At 37.3% G+C, this 20,024-nt stretch overlaps 1 protein-coding gene across 1 annotated transcript in view; it reads right to left on the bottom strand.

The window, feature by feature from the left end:
• Positions 1-20,024, bottom strand: part of LOC136318342 (zinc finger protein 569-like) — an 86,641-nt gene that overhangs the window by 54,970 nt on the left and 11,647 nt on the right. The window contains exons 3-7 of the mRNA XM_066250695.1: positions 19,293-19,419; positions 18,891-18,986; positions 14,830-16,019; positions 3,121-3,255; positions 2,846-2,928 (exon numbers count right to left, since the gene is read on the bottom strand). Coding sequence (XP_066106792.1) covers positions 2,846-2,928; positions 3,121-3,255; positions 14,830-16,019; positions 18,891-18,986; positions 19,293-19,419 — 1,631 coding nt within the window. The remainder of the gene's footprint in view (positions 1-2,845; positions 2,929-3,120; positions 3,256-14,829; positions 16,020-18,890; positions 18,987-19,292; positions 19,420-20,024) is intronic.

Below are 20,024 nucleotides of genomic sequence, written 5' to 3'. Positions count from 1 at the left end.
CCCTCCCTCCCTCCACTTATCATTTTTCTCTCATCTTTCACCACTCACCCTATCATTTGCTCTATTTCAGCCACCCCAGTCTTCACTGTAACTGGCATCTTACCACCTCAGAGCTTTATGACTGTTACCTCTGCCTTGGAAAACCTTCCCCCGATTATATACATAACTAGCTCCTTTATTTCCATTATATCTTTATTTTTACATTTTAGGATTCCTTCCCTGGCTACCCCATCTAAAACTCCAACTCCCATTCCTAATTCTATTTTATTTTCCTGCTTTATTTTTTTCTCTTGGCATTTTTCACTATTTAATGTATATTATATTTAAATTACCTCATTTATTATCTGGCCCCCAACAATGTAAGTACCATGAGAGCAGGCCGTCTGTCTCTTTTGTTCAATGCTATAGCCCAAGCATTTAGAATTATTCCTGATCCACAGACAGTGGTGGGATCCAGCCGGTTCGCATCAGTTTGGCAGAACCGATACCTAAGTTTTGTTGAGTTAGGCTAACCAGTTGTTAAAATGGCACTTGTAATCAAGGTTCTCTCTAAGGTGGGTGCCTGAGCAGCCGTCCAATGTGGAAATCACAAATTTGCATTCCTTACTCTTTTTTAATGTCCATCCGCACAACAGCATATTTTAAGCGCCCATAGTAATGTTCATTCTGTCCAAAGGTGGAAAAAAATGCAAATGAGGATGCCAATCAAGAAACAATATGGAAATATCTTAAATAACAATTTTATTGTTTTTTGTCAGGTATTACTTAATATTTTTAATTAATATTTTAAAATTTTCTTATAACTTAATCTAGTTTTGTGTACCTCTTTTATTGTTCTTAAGTATTAAATGAATGAAATAATAAACTACCTTTCAGTATATCGTGTTTTTATACTTAAAATGGTCACTGGGGCAGAGAACTGGTTGTTAAATTATCTGAATCCCACCACTGCCCACAGACAGCATTCAATAAATGTTAGAGTAAATGAATGAATGAATCCTTAATACATGAAGAACTCTGGACAAGAAATTTGAGAATAAAACACCACTTTAGAAAACACAAAAGTTATAAAAATATTTTTTAAATGCTTGCCTTCAGTAGTAATCAAATAACTGCAAATTAAAGAAATTATTTTACATCTATAAGGTTAACAAAGATTACTAATATTTGTATCGGGGGCCTTTAGCCTGCATATTTGGAACAGGTGCTAGAATTTGACATTTGGTTTGACTTATCCATAATTTTGGAGACTATAAACTAAGAAAGCATATGAAATATTATGCATTATCTTTTTATGTGGAAAAATACTTAACAGATATATGGGTAGAGTAAAAATAGGTTTAAATAAAACTCTTTTTACTTTAGGTTTGAAAAGGCTTGAGATATTTTTCTAATGGTTCTTAGCAGGCTGCTTTTAGTCCAGGAGGCTAAGAGGAATATCATAAAAACCTGTTCTTGTAAGATGTTAAGGCTGAAACAAATTTGAGTAAGAAGTGTTTGTGGAAAGCCTGTTCTCTCAGAGTGTCCCTCCTGGTTCTTCATTCCAGAAAGCTTCCTCCACACCCAAATCGGTATCTGAAATTTCAGTGATTTTCCATTTATTACTCAGACTATTCAATGAAAATAGGCAAGTGGATCTAGCGTGTCAATAAAGACTAGTGACACTGCAGCTCTAATTTGCTTCTGATGCTACTGTCTGGATCAAGTCAACATGGTATTGTCATTATGTAGAGCTGATCTTTGATACTTAAAACTGAGGGATACTGCAAATATTTCATGGCCCTCTCACCAATGCAGACCCTCTGCACTACAGTACACTCTGAGCTGTGAGAGCAGGACCACTTCCTGCCTTGTTCTCTACTGTATCCCCAGGGCCCCCCAAAATGCCTGTCACGTGCAATGTGGTAAAATGCCTAAGCTACCTGAATGACAAGCACACAATCACTGCCTGTGGCATCCAATTTTGAGAACTCAAAACCCAAACGAGACTCTAGGAAGCCTAAACCCAGAATTTACTGTATCATGCATGCTTCCAGCATTTATTCAATTTTTATTAAGATTGCTGATATTAATGATAGTCATTGTTTTCAAGGGTGTGTGAATACCTTACACAATGCCAATAATACTGCAGGTTATTGGAATCTTAGAGAAGAATAACTGGATAGATTTAGGAAGCCTTTAATGAGAGCATACATTTTGACCCATTAGTTACACATCTAGAGCCTGTACCACCCCCACAACCCCAGAATTAGCAAAGTGCACTATTATCAGCCAGCAGCTTTCTGTATATTCATTGTAATTGAGGGCGGAGAGTGGGGAAAGGGAGAATAAAGTTAGCATGCCACAAAACAACATAGCTAATAAACGAAAATAAAATTTTAAATAAACAAACATTAAAGTGTTAAGGCTATTGACATCTCACATGAAAACATATTTCCATACCATAACCGAAGGGTTGAAACACTGGTACAGTCTCACAAATCTACACACACAACTGTACTCTACCTTTCATCTACGAAATTTCTCATTCACTCACGATCGCACAAGCAGAAACGCTCGTTCGCACGTTCATATTGAAACATAAAAGGAAAAAGCATATTCACAAAAATCGCTTAAACACACGATCCCACGGCCACACTCAGTCACAAACCGTTGTCTTGCAAATACAGTAACATCACGCCACACGCTATCTTTAACACGCCACTCTCGCGACTTTAGGGAGCCACCCGTACAGGGGCAGCCCGGCCGGGCGTCCTGCCCCAGCAACACAGGCTCGGGTCCGCGGGCCCCACTCCCACCCAGCACAAAGAGTCCGGGACTCAGCTCGCAGGCTCCCCAGACTCACCACCGAGACCGTGGACACAGGCCCCAATTCCACGTCTCAACGCCGCCCAAGTGGCACAACGGGTGAGGGCTGAGGTAGGAACATCATTAGGGTCACTGCGGTCGGAGACTGAGTGCAGCACAAGCCTAGGGCCCTCAGACACAGGACAACACTTCCCAGAGACCCCCGCGGCTCACCTGGGCGGTACTGTTTTTCCTGCTTGCAAATAGTGTTGGTAATTAGCCCTGGCGTTTAAGGGGCCCGGATTTGCGGGAGAGGCTCAGTTTAAGTTTTACGGACACGGCTTCCCTTGATCCCAGCAGGCGGAGTCCGTGGGAGTGCAACTTGGTGTTGAGAAGAATCTGAAAGGGTTCGTAACCTTTCTGCAGCGGACTACATTTCCCAGAGGCCTCCGCGGCCCAACCACATTTCTGCAGAAAAGTGACTTTAGCTAGATTTCGGATTCCTGGGGTTATGGTTCCTGGTCCAGTAGGGAAGCAGCGCTCCCTCACTTTAGTTCTGTCAAGTGTGAGCTCCACCCTGGCCTAGTCTTCAGCGGGATGGTGATGGGGAAAAAAATCAGGCACGCTGGCGAAAGGAGGTCGGTCAGTCTGAGTCTCGAGCTTCAGGCAGCAATCAGAAAAGGGAGGTAGCTGCTTTGTGCGACTGTGGTTGGAAATTTTGGCCATGGATCTTGTGGTAGGAAGGCTGTGAGGTCGAGAGATTATGATTATCTAGTGATTTTGAGGGTCTTGCGAATTTACAACCATTCGTGTGATCATCGTTGAGTAGTTTCTTGTGACCCTTTGATTTTGACCCTGCAGTTTTGTGAAACAGTCTATGTGTCAATTCATTGCGTTTCTGGCCGTCCCTTGTTATAATATTGAAACTTACAATTTTAAGTGAGTAAACCAGAGTCACCAAAATATTATATGGGAAAAATTATAGAGATTTGTGATTCTGTATTAACGAAACACCCATGTTACCTTCAGTGTGTGTTATAGGGACAGAGGTGATACAGGTAATTTAGAAACTGAAATGGGAAAAATGACCCTCAGGTCTGGATGTCTGTCGCTATGAAAACCAGTTACATGACAGGTGCTGGTGAGAAGGAAAGAGGTTTATTTAAGTGCCCGCCACTTGACAGAGGATGGAGGAACTCCTGTCCTCAAAAACCTATCTCTCCCTTTTGGTGCAGGCAGGGGTTTATACTGTATATGGAAGGAGAAGGGGACAGGAGATAAGTAAAACTAGAACAAAGGCATCAAAAGGAGTGTTTGAGAGCTCTTTGCTGAAAGGCGTTAGCACAGTTTGTTCAGGAAAGTGGACGAAGGTCCCATATCTCTTGGAACTGGTATATCTGAAAGCCAGAATTTGTCTCTTTGGTTGTCATAGGACTGAAGCTAGTGAGTAACTTATAAACTTAGGATTTTTATTTCATGTCAAGTGTCCACAGATTCCCACGGTCAGGTTGGCTTTTTGGGTGAGCACAAATCAGAATTGCAAGCCTCAGTGTGGTGGGAGTAAGGAGAAGGGTGAGAAGTTATTCTTATGCTTCTTACTTGAATGTTAACCTTTGATGCACATCAGCCAGAGAAGAGCAGGCCTTTTAAATGTGATAAGAGCTTAGCCAGAAATGAAAATGCAGGATTGATTATATACATTTGATTTGTTACAGAATGCATAACTATGATTACCTAAACTAATAATATTGGATCAAGGTTATGAGAGCAACAAACCATATTTAACATTTTACAAAAATCTTTTAAGCTTACTTTGTTGGTACATTCCTATTTAGCTTTATTTTATGGTTAGTCAAACTAATATCAGTAAATCAGTAATAAAGCATATGTATTCCCAGTTACAAGAGGACTTGTTGAAGAAGTTAATGACAGTGAATTATCAAATGAAAGTTTATGTCAAGAATTCATAGTCTTATCAACAGGATTGTAAAGTGTAAGTGGGCTACTAGAGAAGTAACCAAGAGCAAAACCCTAAGAATCTAGCAAACCAGCCTATATGTCACACCTGCCCTAAAGACCTGAATGCTGAAAAAAGTTTCAGCATTTCATATGGGTTCCACTCTGACTTCAGACTAAAAAGAAACAATTGACAATAAAAGTTGAAGACTTACCAGAATAATTTTAAAGTAGACACTAAAATGGAGAAAATATCTGTGAAAACACTAGTCTACCTTTTATAATATGTTGACAAAGACAATAAAATATTAGAGACTACTGTGGACAATTTCCACCAGGGGTGAGGACGACGGAGACGCAGAGCCTGACTCCGGGGACCAGGTTCAGTGATCTAGATCCGCTTTATTCAGGAAGTAAGCTAGCTTATATACACAGGTTCAGCCTATAGGGTGTTACAGCGTGTCCTTCATAGCCAATGGCTGAAAATATCAAGGAGCTGCGTGGTTGGCACTGAGTCACTTCCTTATAGTGGGTGAGCTCCCTCCTGGGTTGTGCCTAGGAGGGTTTCAGGTGCTGGAGTGTTCTCACAGCATTGCATCAGCCGCAGCTGTTAGGAATGCGCTCTGCACTCTACCTACAGACTACAGCACGCTAAACATCAAGAACTTGTAGTCCTTGAAGTTTATCAGAAACTTCTGGCTCATAAGCTTACTTTGTGGCTACACAAAGCCCAAAAGACTATGTTATATCTAGAATGAAGTAGAAGTCCTTCTTTCACTAGATGATAATCAGCACTGTTTCAATGTGAATCTTGTCCCAATGAAACACTATGTAGAGAGAACAATCCTCCAAATAATTTTTGTTTATTTATGTCTTATTTCATTTACATATGTTTACCAACAGTAAACATTTTTCTGTCTACTGTAAGAATTCTTTTCTAATTGTTTTGTAATAGATAAGAAAAGAACAATTGTTTGTTCTATGTCTCTCTAGTTTCCTGATTTTATTTTTTACACTTGTAAAATTGATTTTCTTCTTTTATTTTTGGTAAGCTTTGCTTTATGTATTGATATTTTGAAGCTCTTATTGGATGATACAATTTTTTTTATTTTTTTTTTATTTATTCATTTTAGAGAGGAGAGGGAGAGACAGAGACAGAGAGAAGAGAAACAGATAGAGAGAAGGGGGAAGGAGCTGGAAGCATCAACTCCCATATGTGCCTTGACCAGGCAAGCCCAGGGTTTCGAACCGGCGACCTCAGCATTTCCAGGTCGACGCTTTATCCACTGCGCCACCATAGGTCAGGCTGGATGATACAGTTTTAGAGTTAAATAATAGCTCCCTGTTGGATTGATCTAACAGGAAATTATGGAATTTACTCTTTATTTATACTATTGCTTTTTAAAAGTTTTTATTAATTTTAATTTATTGTGTTAACATGGATTCAACTGTCCCACTCAATATAACACCCCCCACCCTTGTGTCCCCCTTTACACCCGTTTACCCCCCCACCCCCTAACTCCATCCCCACCTTTGGTCTGGGAGTTGTTGGCCTGTTATCTGTATCTCTGTGTTATGTATATATAATTTCACTAATCCCTTCACCTTCTCTGATCCCATCCCCTCCTCCCCCTTCCCTATGACAGCTCTCTGCTCCCACCTCTGCCTTTATTCCATTCCTTATTTCACTTTATTCATTAGATTCCACATATAAGTGAGATCACATTGTATTTGTCTTTCTCGGCCTGGCTTACTTCACTTAGCAAAATAATCTCCAGGTCCATCCATGCCATCACAAAAGGTAAGATTTCCTTCTTTTTCATGGCCGCGTAGTATTCCATCATGTATATGTACCACAGCTTTTTAATCTACTCGTCCACTGACATACGCTTGGGCTGTTTCCAGATCTTGGCTATTGCAAACAATGCTAAAATAAACATGAGAATGCATACCTTCTTCTGAATCAGTGATTTTGTATTCTTAGGATACATTCCTAAATGTGTGATAGCTGGGTCAAAAGGCAGTCCCATTTTAAATTTTTTGAGGAAACTTCATACTGTTTAACACAATGGTGGCACAAGATTATATTCCTACCAGCAGTGCAGAAGAGTTCCCTTTTCTCCACACCCTTGCCAACACTTATTGTGTGTTGTTTTATTAATGAGCGCCATTCTGACAGGTGTGAGGTGGTATCTCATTGTGGATTTAATTTGCATTTCTCTGATGATTAGTGACGAACATTTTTTCATGTGCCTATTAGCCATCTGTATGTCCTCTTTAGGGAAGAGCCTATTCAAGTCCTTTGCCCATTTTTAAATTGGATTGTTTACCTTCCTGGAGTTGAGTTTTAGAAGTTCTTTATAAATTTTGGTTATTAACCCCTTATCAGATGTATTGGAGAATATGTTCTCCCATTGTGTCGGTTGTCTTTTTATTTTCTTAATGGTGTCTTTTGTTGTGCAAAAGGTTTTTAGTTTAATATAGTCTCATTTGTTTATTTGGTCCTTTATTTCATTTGCCCATGGAGATAAATTGGCAAAAATATTGCTACTGGAGATATCAGAGAGTTTACTGCCTATGTTTTCTTCCAAGATGTTTATGGTTCCACGACTTACATTTAAGTCTTTTATGCATTTTGAGTTTACTTTTGTGAATGGTATAAGGTGATGGTCTAGTTTCATTTTTTTTGCATGTACCTTTCCAGTTCTCCCAACACCATTTATTAAAGAGACTGTCTTTACTCCACTGTATGCTCTTATGTCCTTTGTCAAATATCAATTGACCATAAAGGCGTGAGTATATTTCTGACTTCTCTGTTCTGTTCCATTGATCTATATACCTGTTCTTATGCCAGTACCAAGATGTTTTGATTACTATGGTCATGTAGTATAACTTGATATCAGGAATTGTGACACCTCCCACTTTATTCTTCATGTTCAAGATTGCTGAGGCTATTCGTGTTCTTTTTTGGTTCCATATAAATTCTTGGAATATTTGTTCTATGTCTTTGAAATATGCCTTTGGTATTTTAATAGGAATTGCATTTAATCTATAGATTGCTTTGTGTAATATAGACATAATAATGATGTTTATTCTTCCTATCCATGAACACAGTATATGCTTTCACTTGATTGTGTCTTCCTTGATTTCTTTGTTCAATGTCATAATTTTCTGAGTACAAGTCTTTTACCTCCTTGGTTAAATTTACTCCTAGGTACTTTATTTTATTTTGTTACAATAGTGAAGGTGATTGTTTCTTTAATTTCTCTTTCAGACAGTTTATTGTTGGTATATAAAAATGCCACTGATTTCTGAATATTAATTCTATATTCTGCCATCTTGCTGAATTCAATTATCAGGTCTAGTAGTTTTTAGACTGAGACTTTATGGTTTTCTATGTACAATGTCCTGTCATCAGCAAATAATGATAGTTTTACTTCTTTTCCAATTTGGATGTCTTTTATTTCTTCTTCTTGTCTGATTGCTGTGGCTAGGACTTCCAGAACTATGTTAAATAAGAGTAGTGAAAGGGGGCACCTCTGTCTTGTTCCTGATCTCAAGGGGATTGCTTTTAATTTTTCTCCATTAAGTATGATGTTGGCTGTCGGTTTGTCATAGATGGCCTTTATTATGTTGAGGTATGTTCCTTCTATTCCAACTTTGCTGAGAGTTTTGACCATAAATGGGTGCTGGATTTTATCAAAAGCTTTTTCTGCATCTATTGATATAATCATGTGATTTTTGTCCTTCCTTTTATGTGATGAATCACATTGATTGATTTATAAATATTGTACCAGCCTTGCCTCCCAAGAATAAACCCCACTTAATTGTGATGTATGACTTTTTTAATGTTACGGATATGCGTTTGCTACTTATTTTGTTTTGACAAATTTTCGCATCTTTATTCATAATGGGTCTTCTTTCTTTGTAGTGTATTTACCTGATTTTGTAATGAGGATAATTCTTCGCCTCATAAAAGGAGCTTTGAAGGTCCTTCGCTCCTCCTTGAATTTTTTGAAATAGCTTGAGAAGGACAGGTGTTAGCTTGTCTTTGAATATCTGGTAAAAATTCGCCTGTTGAGCCATCCAGTCCAGGACCTTTTGTTGTTAGGAAGTTCTTTGATCAGTGTTACAATTTCATTTTGTTGTGCATTGTCTGTTTAGGTTTTCTGATTCTTCCAGATTGAGTCTTGAAAGACTATATGTTTCTAGGAATTTATCCATTTCATGTAGGTTGCCCAATTTTTTGGCATATAGATCTTCATAGTATTTTCTTAAAATGCTCTATCTGCAATGTCAGTTGTTATTTCTCCATTTTCATTTTTAATTTTATTTATTTGAGTCTTCTCTTTTTTTCTTGATGAGTCTGGGGTAAAGGCTTGTCAATCTTGTTTACCTTTTCAAAGAACCAGCTGTTAGTTTCATTGATCATTTGTATTGCTTTTTTAGCTTCTATGTCATTTATTTCCGCTCTGATCTTTATTATTTCCTTCTTTCTACTTCCTCTGGGCTTTATTTGTTGTTCTTTTTCTAGTTCTTTTAGATGCAGGGTTAAGTTGTTTATTTGAGCTTTTTCTTGCTTCTTAAGGTATACCTGTAATGCTATGAAGTTCCCTCTGACTGGTTTTGCTGTGTCTTATAAATCTTGAGTTGTTATATATTCATTTTCATTTGTTTCAAGAAAATTTATTTCTTCCTTGAACTCGTTGTTAACCCATTTGTTATTTAATAACATGCTATTTAGCTTCCAAGTATTTGAATATTTTTCAATTTTTCTATTGTAGTGATTTCTAGTTTCATGCCATTGTCATCAGAGAAGATGCTTGATATGATTTCAGTATTCTTAAATTTATTGAGACTTGTTTTGTGTCCTAACATGTGGTCTATCCTAGAGAATGTATCATAAGCACTTGAAAGGAATGTGTATTCTGCTGCTTTAAGTGAAAGGTTCCGAATATATCTATTAAATCTGGTTGATCTAGTTTGTCATTTAAGGCCGCTGTTTCTTTGTTAATTTTCTGTCTGGAGGATCCATCCATTGATTTTAGTGGGGTCTTAAAATCCCCTACTATTATAGTATTGCTATCAATCTCACCCTTTATATCCATCAAAATCTGCTTTATATATTTAGGTGCTCCTATTTACAATGGTTATATCCTCCTGTTGGATTGCTCCCTTTATCATTATGTAGTGACCTTTTCCGTTTTTCTATATAGCCTTTGTTTAAAAGCTATTTTGTCAGATATAAGTATTGCTACCCCAGCTTTTTTTTTTTTCTCCATTTGCATGAAATACTTTCTTTCATTCCTTTACTTTCAGTCTATGTTATCTTTTGTTCTGAGGTGGCTACCTTGTAGACAACATATGTACAGGTCCTGTTTTTTTATCCATGCAGCTACCCTATATCTTTCGATTGACGCATTTAATCCATTATTATTGATATGTGTTTATTTATTGCCATCTTATACTTTAAATCCACAATCCTCTTTTTCTAGATTTTTTTTCCTTTGCTCTTTTTACAGCAGGCCCCTTAACATTTATTGCGGTACTAGTTTGGTTGTAATGAATTCCTTGAGCTTTTTGTTTTGTTTTGTTTTGGGGTTTTTGTTTTTTGGGTTTTTTTGGTCTGAGAAGCTTTTTATTTCTCCTTCGATTTTAAATGATAGCCTTGCTGGATAAAGAAATCTTGGTTGTAGGTTCTTTTTTTGCATCACTTTGAATATTTCTTGCCAATCCCTTCTTGCCTCAAGTGTTTCTGTTGAGAAGTCAGATGTCATCCTTATGGGGGCTCTTCTGTAGGTAATTACCTGCTTTTCTCTTGCAGCTTTTAGTATTCTTTCTTTGTCTCTTAACTTTGGCACTTTAATTATGTTGTATCTTGGCCTCCTTGGGTTTCTCTTTAGTGGGACTCTTTATGCTTCTTGAACTTGTGTGACTTTTTCCTTCATCAATTTATGTAAGTTTTCAGCTATGATTTCTTCAAACAGGTTCTCTATCCCCTGTTCATTCTCTTCTCTTTCAAGAACAGTATGATTGGTATGTTGTTTCTCTTCATGTTGTCACTGACTCTCTTTAGTTAGTTCAGTCTTTTTGAGTCTCTTTTCTTTCTGCTGCAATTCAAATTTATAAAATATATCCATTTCTCTCAGATACTGCAAAGAAAAAAGGCTGCCTCTAGAAGATATTAGAACTTGATAACATATTTTCACTTGTAGTGCTTTAGTTGTTCTTTTTTTTAATTATTTTTATTAAGTGAGAGGCAGGGAGGCAGAGAGGCAGACTCTCCCATGTGCCTCAACTGGGACCCACCACGCAAGTCCACTACAGGTGATGCTCTGGGGCCTTGCTCTGTTGCTTGGCAACCACACTATTTTAGCACCTGAGGCAAATCCATAGTGTCATCCTCAGCATCCAAGGCTAACTTTGCTTCAACCATTCAAGCCATGGCTACAGGACAGGGGAAGAAAGTTGTGGGGGGAGGATTGGAGAAGTAGATAGTTGCTTCCCCTGTGTGCCCTGACCAGGAAGCAAACCCAGGACTTCTACATGCCAGGCCAACACTACCACTGAGCCAACTGGCCAGGGCTGTGCTTTAGTTATTTGAACTCTAGAAATTCCTTGTGAATTATCTGCCTTGTGTTGTATTCCAACAATCCTTCCTTCAAAATCTATTTGGGTTCTGAATTCTGATACTAAAAAATACTGTTACCTAAATCAATTTGATTTCCAAGATGCAGAAAGTAGCAAGTTTGAATAAATATCCATAACATTTGTCCCTAAATTTAGATTATGGTATTCATTTTCTTTGTACATAGATTGATTTGGTAATTTATAACATTACATTTTTCACAAATGATTCTAGACATACAGTTGACCATTAAATAAGGCTGGGATTAGGGGCCCCAACATTCCTACAGTCAGAAATCTTCATATAACTTTTGACCCCCTCCCCAAATGTAACTACATTTGGCCCTTCAAATCTGCAGATTCAACCAACTGTGGATCACAAATCTATTGGGAATTCTCAACCAGCTGTTAGGATTCCACAGTTGTGAATGCAAAAACACTGTTTTCATCCCACAGTTGGCTGAATCTGCAGGTTCAAAAACTATGGATACAAAGCATTGACTGTATTTATTGAAAACAATCTGCGTATATAAGTGAACCCACACAGTTCAAACCTGTGTTGTTCAAAGGTCAACTGTATTATCCTTTATGTGTTCTCCAAGAAAGTTTTAACATTAGAATTAGGATAAATTCATAAAAATAGGTAACTTGCTACCTCATATCTCAGTCTGTGTCCTAGAAGAGTTCCTATAATACTTCATAGATTTTACCTATAAATATATGTAGTCTTCTTTAGGAGCCATGAGACATTAATGTATTTTTTGGTCAAATTCTACAACACTCCTTTTTAAGGGAAATATTAAGATTTTACAATTGTCAATTTAATTTCTTTATAAAAACACATTTTGCTCAGATTTTCAGATATATTATAAAAATGTCTATAGTACTTTTAAGTTTTTTAAAAATTTTATTTATTTATTCATTTTAGAGAGGATAGGGAGAGACAGAGAGAGAGAAGGGGGAGAGGAGCTGGAAGCATCAACTCCCATATGTGCCTTGACCAGGCAAGCCCAGGGTTTCGAACCGGCAACCTCAGCATTTCCAGGTCAACGCTTTATCCACTGCGCCACCACGGGTCAGGCACTTTTAAGTTTTTTAATTGAAATAAGATTTATATTATTATATCCACCCTTTTAAAATATGCTGTTCAGTAGTTTTAGTATATTCAGTTATGCAACCTACAACACTAATCCCGAACACTTTCATCAGTAAAAAAGATACACATCTTTTAAATTTAAGTTATTTCAATTTCTCACTCATACCGTGTCATCCTTACTTCCCCACATGAATCAGTAAAGTTTGTCTTTTATTTTCAGTCAAATAATAAAATTTTCTATTTTAGATTACTTATTTCACTTTTTCTCAATTTTATAAGTAACAATGCCTTTGTCTACCCATGTTTTAGATTTTATTTTTGCTTGTTTTAGTTCCTTGGGTTTTTATTTATCAATGACCTTTCTAGTATTTGAATATATATCTGCATATTGGGTTATAAAACTTTCAATAGAACTTTGCCACTCATAGGTTTTTCATTAGGGTTCTCATATGCATTCACATTTAACTAATGTGTACATGAAGGACTTAGTTCCTATTAATCAAAGGGGGCACTCAATTAATACTGATATTTGATAGCTGCTTTTTTTTTCTGAAGTGAGAAGTAGGGAGGCAGAGAGACTCCTACATGCACCCAACTGGGATCCCCTGGCAAGCCCACTAGGGGGCAATGCTCCATTGCAACCAGAGCCATTCTAGCACCTGAAGTGAAGGCCATGGAGCCATCGTCAGCATCCGGGCCAACTAGCTCCAGTGGAGCCTTGGCTGCAGGAGGGGAAGAGAGAGATAGAGAGAAAAGAGAAAGGGAAAAGTGGAGAAACAAATGGGTGCTTCTCCTGTGTGCTCTGGCCAGGAATCAAATACGGGAGTTCCACATGCTGGGCTGATGCTCTACCACTGAGCTAACCTACCAGGGCCCATTTGATAGCTATCTTACTGTCAACTCTGGTCAAGTAATTTCGCCTGAACATTTTCTGCTTTGGGAGGAACTAATTACTGGAAATATTCTTATCTCATCCTAATTCTTAACAGCTGTGCTTTCAAATACTCATCATTATACCCACAGGCCTTCTGATTAGTATTCATCTTTGTGCAGCAAGCATAAAGGATGAAATCTGAATAAATACTACTCATACATACTTTTTTTTCCTTCTAAAATTCCATGCTTAGTAAGCATAATGAGTAAAACTTTCTTATCTACATTATACTCACTTCTCTTTTTTCATTACAAATTCTTTGAGTTATACAAAGGTAAATAACATGGTTAAAATTCTTCCCACAAATAATAAGATAATTATAAAAATTAGTTTATCAATGATAATAATGGAAAACTTTTACTATGTGATAGAAATGGTTCCAATACTTGAAATTTATTCATTCATTGAATCCTCACAACAAACCCATACAACATAATTATATTTACTATGTACAAAATAAAACACCACTAACATTTAAAAGTAAAAAAAAAAAAAAAAAAAAAGAATAACCTGGAAGGATAGAGAAAACTTTGATATTATGGTTAATTACTTTCCTAGTATGAGATTGGTATTAAGGTCAATAAAAAAGAACATAACAGTTTACAAGGAGGAGATATGGATAATTTCAGTAACTAAAATACATGTTTAAAAGAAAAAGCAAGCATACAAAGATCAATTTTGAATCATATTAATCAGGGCAGATTTTATAACTGTGAACAATTTAGATGCAACCATAACATGAATAATAAAGTAATTTTGAAAAAATTCATTAAATATGTCATTAAAAATAATAAAAATCTACATTTACTGAAATGGAATCAGATTCTTTGGCATGATAAAAACGGGTAAAGATACAATATACATACCATGACTACCCTTTCTTTAAAGACAAAGTCTGGTAGGATGTGTTCTACAAATTTGAAAGTAGTCATCTACAGTTAGTATGATCACAAATAATATTTGCCTTTTAGTTTCTGGTTTTCTGTTTTATAAGAAAATTTAAATTTGTGAAACAAAATGATTATACTGTGTTAATTAGTATACTTTCTATAGAAAATTTTAAAAATACAAGGTCACACAATTTAAACAATGTGATATTGATGTAAGCACAAATATGTAGATCAAAAATGAAAAAGCTCTAAAATACAAGCAAATATAAAAAAATAAAACATTAACATCAAGAAGGTAGAACAAAATAATGGGAAAGAAAAGAACTACTGAACATCTGTAATTAATATAAGATTGGGGAGGGCAGGTGGGTAAATGTCAATTTAGAATCTGAATTTGTAACATAGGGTGAAATACATTTGGATTAAATACATATATATATAATAAAAAACAAAAATAGCAAAAGATGGTAATTTCAAACATTATTAATTTTTGTTTAAAATATTAGTAAGGTGACAAGAGTTTTTAACTTTTATTATTAATCAGTATGAATTCCCTGATGACGAATGAGATCTGACCCACTAATAAATGCCTTCCCACATTCTCTACAGTTAAAGGGCTTTTCACCAGTATGAATTCTCAGATGTCGAGTAAGGTTTGAGCACTTATTAAAGGCCTTTCCACATTCATTACACTCATATGGCTTTTCATCTGTATGAATCCTCTGATGTTGAAAAAGTTGTGAGTTCTGAGTAAAGGCTTTCCCACATTCAAGACATTCAAAGGGCTTCTCACCAGCATGAATCCTCTGATGTTGACGAAGTTGCGAGCTCTGAGTAAAAGCCTTCCCACATTCCTTACAATCATATGGTTTCTCCCCTGTGTGAATTCTCTGATGATTAGTAAGTGCTGAGCCACTACTGAAGGCCTTCCCACATTCCCTGCACTCATAGGGTTTCTCACCAGTATGAATTCTCTGATGCTGAACAAGCTTTGAGCTCTGTGTAAAAGCTTTGCCACATTCCTTACATTCATAGGGTTTCTCACCTGTATGAATTCTTGCATGTTGAAAAAGTTGTGAGCTCTTAGTAAAGGCTTTCCTACATACTTTACATTCATATGGTTTTTCACCAGTGTGAATTCTCTGATGGTCAATAAGATTTGAGCAATAACTAAAGGCCTTCCCACATTCCTTACATTCATAGGGTTTCTTACCAGTATGAATTCTCTGATGCTGAGAAAGGTATGAGCTACAACTGAAGGCCTTTCCACATTCGTTACATTCAAAGGGTTTTTCACCAGTATGAATTTTCAAATGTCGAGTAACATGCGAGCCACAACTAAAGAATTTCCCACACTCCTTACATTCGTAAGATTTTTCACCATTATGAATTCTCTGATGTTGAATAAATTGTGAATTCTGACTAAAGACTTTTCCACATTTCTTACATTCATAGGGTTTCTCTTCATTATTAATTACTTGATGGAGAGTAAAGAATGTCTGTTGAATAAATGTGGGCATGTATCCATGAGTAAATATTTCTTGACCGAAATGTCCATTTTGATATCCCAGTTGTCTTTCAAGGTGGCTTCCATATTCCAAAATATCTCTAAAATTGGAGTACTCAAGGCCATACTTTCTAAGTCCCATTATCTCCCTCTGGCATGATTCTATTTCATAAACTTCCTTCTTTAGAGATAGTAACTTGGTTTCACACATTGACTCCAGATCTGAAAGAAAATAAAATGGTAAATGTTCTTTCCACCCCATTTGTGAAAAGTAAAACTTTTATGATAAAAATGGAAAAATTAAAGTGAAAATATCTGGTAGTAAATGACATATAGTTCTCAAGTATATCTGTGTAATATGAAAGAAATGTATAGAAAGTAGTGAGGTACAGGCATGTACCCCATAATGACATTTTAGTCAACTACAGACCACAAATTCAATGGTGGTCTGTGCTATAAGTATATAATGGAACAGAAAAATTCCTGTTGCCTAGTGATGTCCTGGCTGTTCTAAGGTTGTAGTGCAACAACATCACTCACATGTTCTAGATAAAGCCAGTATAAACAAACCTACTGCACTGCCAGCTGTATGAAAGTATAGCTCACACAATTACAGTAGTAAGCTATGCCATCTGGGTTTGTGTAAATATACTCTCTATGATGTTCAGATGGCAATGAAATGACCCAATGATGACTTTCTCAGATATATCCCTATTGTTAAGTGGTGCATGATTGTATAATGCAGAAAGCAGAATAAAGAATATACTGGATGAAATATGAAAGAGACTACAGAGGGTAAGCCACATAGGGGAATAGCCCAAGATAAGTCTAAGTTATTGAACTATATTTTACTTTAATGTGAATAGCAGATAGGGAAGACTCAAAATATATTATGTGCTGGGGATTAAGTGAAAATATTGTTTGCCTTGGAATTCTGTGATGCTAACCTTAGATGAGAGACACTTGTAGCTCATGTCCCGCTACAATGACTGAGAGGAGTGGCCGCTAAAGTTTAAGACACAGAAAATAACAAAGTGCAAAATACTACAATGGAAAGATGATAGGAACTAGAAGTGGACTGATGAGCTGAGTCCCGACTCTGTAACTCATATGTTCCTAAGCAACTATTTAACCATTCTAAATCCCCATTTCTTTAGCTGTGGAAGGGAGGTGACCATTAACTCATAATTACTGGAAGGGTGAGGAAAAATGTTTGTAATTATCTTTGAACAAAGTATTCAGTATTTGACAGATATCATTATGAAATAATTTCTTACCAAAAAAGAAATTTTAAGCGAATTAAATGGTTTGATGATGTCAAAGTGGGGCCTATTATGACAATCTCTAGCCAAAAACAGAGAATTCATTCCAGCATAATCTTTTTTTCTCCTACCTCTATCTTTCAGATACTTTCATCTACTTAAGCCTCTGAGTAACTTTTAAAACTGCCCGCCCTTCTATCACCATGACAGTGCCCTCTTCCAAACCAGAATCATCTCTTATTCAGACCACTAAAGTAGCCTCCTAACCCAGTCCTCCCACCAAGTCTCACATTCTTTAATCTATTCAGGAACCAAAATGACATTTGGCTTGCCTTCTACCACACAAAATCCGTACTCCTCATGACTGGCAAAGGCTGAATAATGTGGTTCCTGCTTGTCTCTCCAACCTGGACTCACATTCCACTCTCACTTGCTCATGGGGTGCAACATCGGCTGTTTTTTCAGTACTTCAAACACAGCAAGCTTTCTCCTCCTAGAAGGGCCTTCAAAGGGCTTCGTCCCTCTGCCTCTTTATTAAAACATTAAACAGTAAGACCTAGCAGTGAGCCTAGCAGTACAGTAGTAATTATAGTGATGAGCATAAATCATAATTCAATGTCGATTTCCATTAATGTCAAAGTCATAGAACGAACACTACTGTGGTCTGCTGCATACACCATAATTGGAAGAAATGCTAAATTTCACTTAGCGGTTACTAAATATAAAGATGCATATTTTCCCCTTCTCATCCAAGTTCATGAACTCCTTAAATTCTATTCCAAGAAATCAAAAATTAGAGTGATCCTTTAAAAATATGATGTCACTCCTCTGCTCAAATAATCTCGTTCAGAATAAAATGTTTTTAAACCTACCTCATTCAGAATAGAATTCAAAGTCCATACCTAGGTCTACAAGCCCTCGATCACCTGCAGGCACACTCTCCCTTCCACCTGCACCTAGCACACAAACACTCAAATCCTGCTAGCTTGCTGATCTCTCTCACACATTTCCTCTTTGCTCATTCTGCTCCAGCTACAATGTCAGGAGCCCAAATGCTGGCAGCTATAATGAAGCTACTGGGAAGGGAGAAGCAGTGTAGATACATGCATGTGTACACATACACACATGTATCTTACTTGGGGAGTAGTAACAGAAAACATTTAGATGAGTCTAAGGGAAAGGATAGCTAGTAAGGAACTGAATTTTAAATATGGATAATAGTTTTCTTAGGAGGGGAAGTGAAGGGCACCTTCTACTTGAAATTAAGTGGTATAATGAAGGGTAATAATAGTAAGTGAGGGAAGGAAAGAGACCATTTGTGAACTCATGCTAAAAGAACTTAAGTTTTTCTCACATAACTAGGGTTTTGATAGTAAGTTTCAAGATAATATTTTTATTTTTTTTTTATTTTTAGGTGAGAGGAGGGGAGATAGTGAGGCAGACTCACTCCTCTGCCCCAAACAGGATCTATCTAGCAATCCCATCTGAAGCCGATGCTTGAGTACTAAGCTATTTTTAGTGCCTGAGGCTGACATGCTCCAACTGAGCTATCCTCAGTGTCCAGGGCCTCACTTGAACCAATCAAGCCTCTGGCTATGGGAGGGGAAGAGGGAGAGGGAAGGGAAGAAGGAGGGGAGGGAGGAACAGATGGCCACTTCTCCTGTGTGCCCTAACCAGGAATTGAACCCAGGACATCCATATGCTGGACCAATACTTTATCCACTGAGCCACCAGCCAGGGCCAAGATAACACCTTGATGATACTGTTTCTTCACTGATTAGCTGAGTTATTACCTGTAACGCCCTGCTTTGTTTAATCGTTTCTCACTCACCTGAACACAGGCCTCTTGTCAGCTCTCTGCCAACCATCCAGGGCTCTTTCCCTTGTTCCAATAAAGAGATAACTTGAGGCTTAGGTATGTAAAGTCCTGTTCATAAGAAAATATATATCACATGGTTATGCTTGGGTAAATCAGATCCATAAATAAGATCCAGTCCCTTGATGATCAAAAAAGAGATGCCAGAAACAGCCAAAGAAAGAAGATGAAGCTTCAGCCATAGCCAATTGGAGCTTCACATTTCACACTCTTCCTCTTCATTTCAGCTCCAACCATTTATTTGGGAACACGGAGCAGAAATTCAGCTGGTAACTCAAAAAGCAGCTGAGAAATTCACTATGGAAGAAAAAGACATTCCAGAGGAGAATTCTAAATTACTGGTATAGATGACCTTACCCATCGACAGCAGATTGCTATAGTTCTCCAGCATCACATCTCTGTATAAGTCCCTCTGATCTGGGTCCAGGCATTCCCACTCCTCCTGAGAGAAATCTATAGCCACATCCCTGAACATCACTGATTCCTGAAACAATAAACATATGTGTTCTTGTGTAATAAAAGAAATACTTCAGACTATTGTGCTTGTATGTAGAGTGAAGCAAATGAGCAATTATAATGGTGTCACTAACAACCTGAATCTTTGGATCTCAAAAATAGAAGCAAAAGTAGTAAGTTTATTTTACTTTTATCAAAAACAAAGAAACAAAGCACATAAAAATTACAACAAATTACAGGACAACCATCATCAGAACTGCCTGAAACCTAGCTGAATTGAAGTCCTGTAACTAGGGATTTAAAGCAGCTACACTGAGACTGGTAAAAGGGGTGGAGAAGAGTAACTAATAGGTCTGACACCCATGTTAGTGGATAAAAATCAGAGTTGATATCTCGGCTACAGAAGTCCCCCTGAGTAGCAAGGGGTCCCAGCCCCACACCAGGCCCCCCAGCTCAGGGTCCAGTACCAGGAAGACAAGTCCTCATAAATTCTGGCTGTAAAAACCAGTGCGGAATGTAGCTGAGTGAGACAGAGGGCTGCTAGAGTCCCAGGCAGTTGCTCTTAAATGGCCTGCCAATGGTCTTACTCTGGTTCACTCGCTCTGTGCTCCAGCATCTTGAAAGCCACCAGGG

The sequence above is a fragment of the Saccopteryx bilineata genome, unplaced genomic scaffold (genome assembly GCF_036850765.1).
Source record: "Saccopteryx bilineata isolate mSacBil1 unplaced genomic scaffold, mSacBil1_pri_phased_curated manual_scaffold_48, whole genome shotgun sequence".
Classification (NCBI taxonomy): domain Eukaryota; kingdom Metazoa; phylum Chordata; class Mammalia; order Chiroptera; family Emballonuridae; genus Saccopteryx; species Saccopteryx bilineata.
This window is presented reverse-complemented; position numbering and strand designations above follow the sequence as displayed.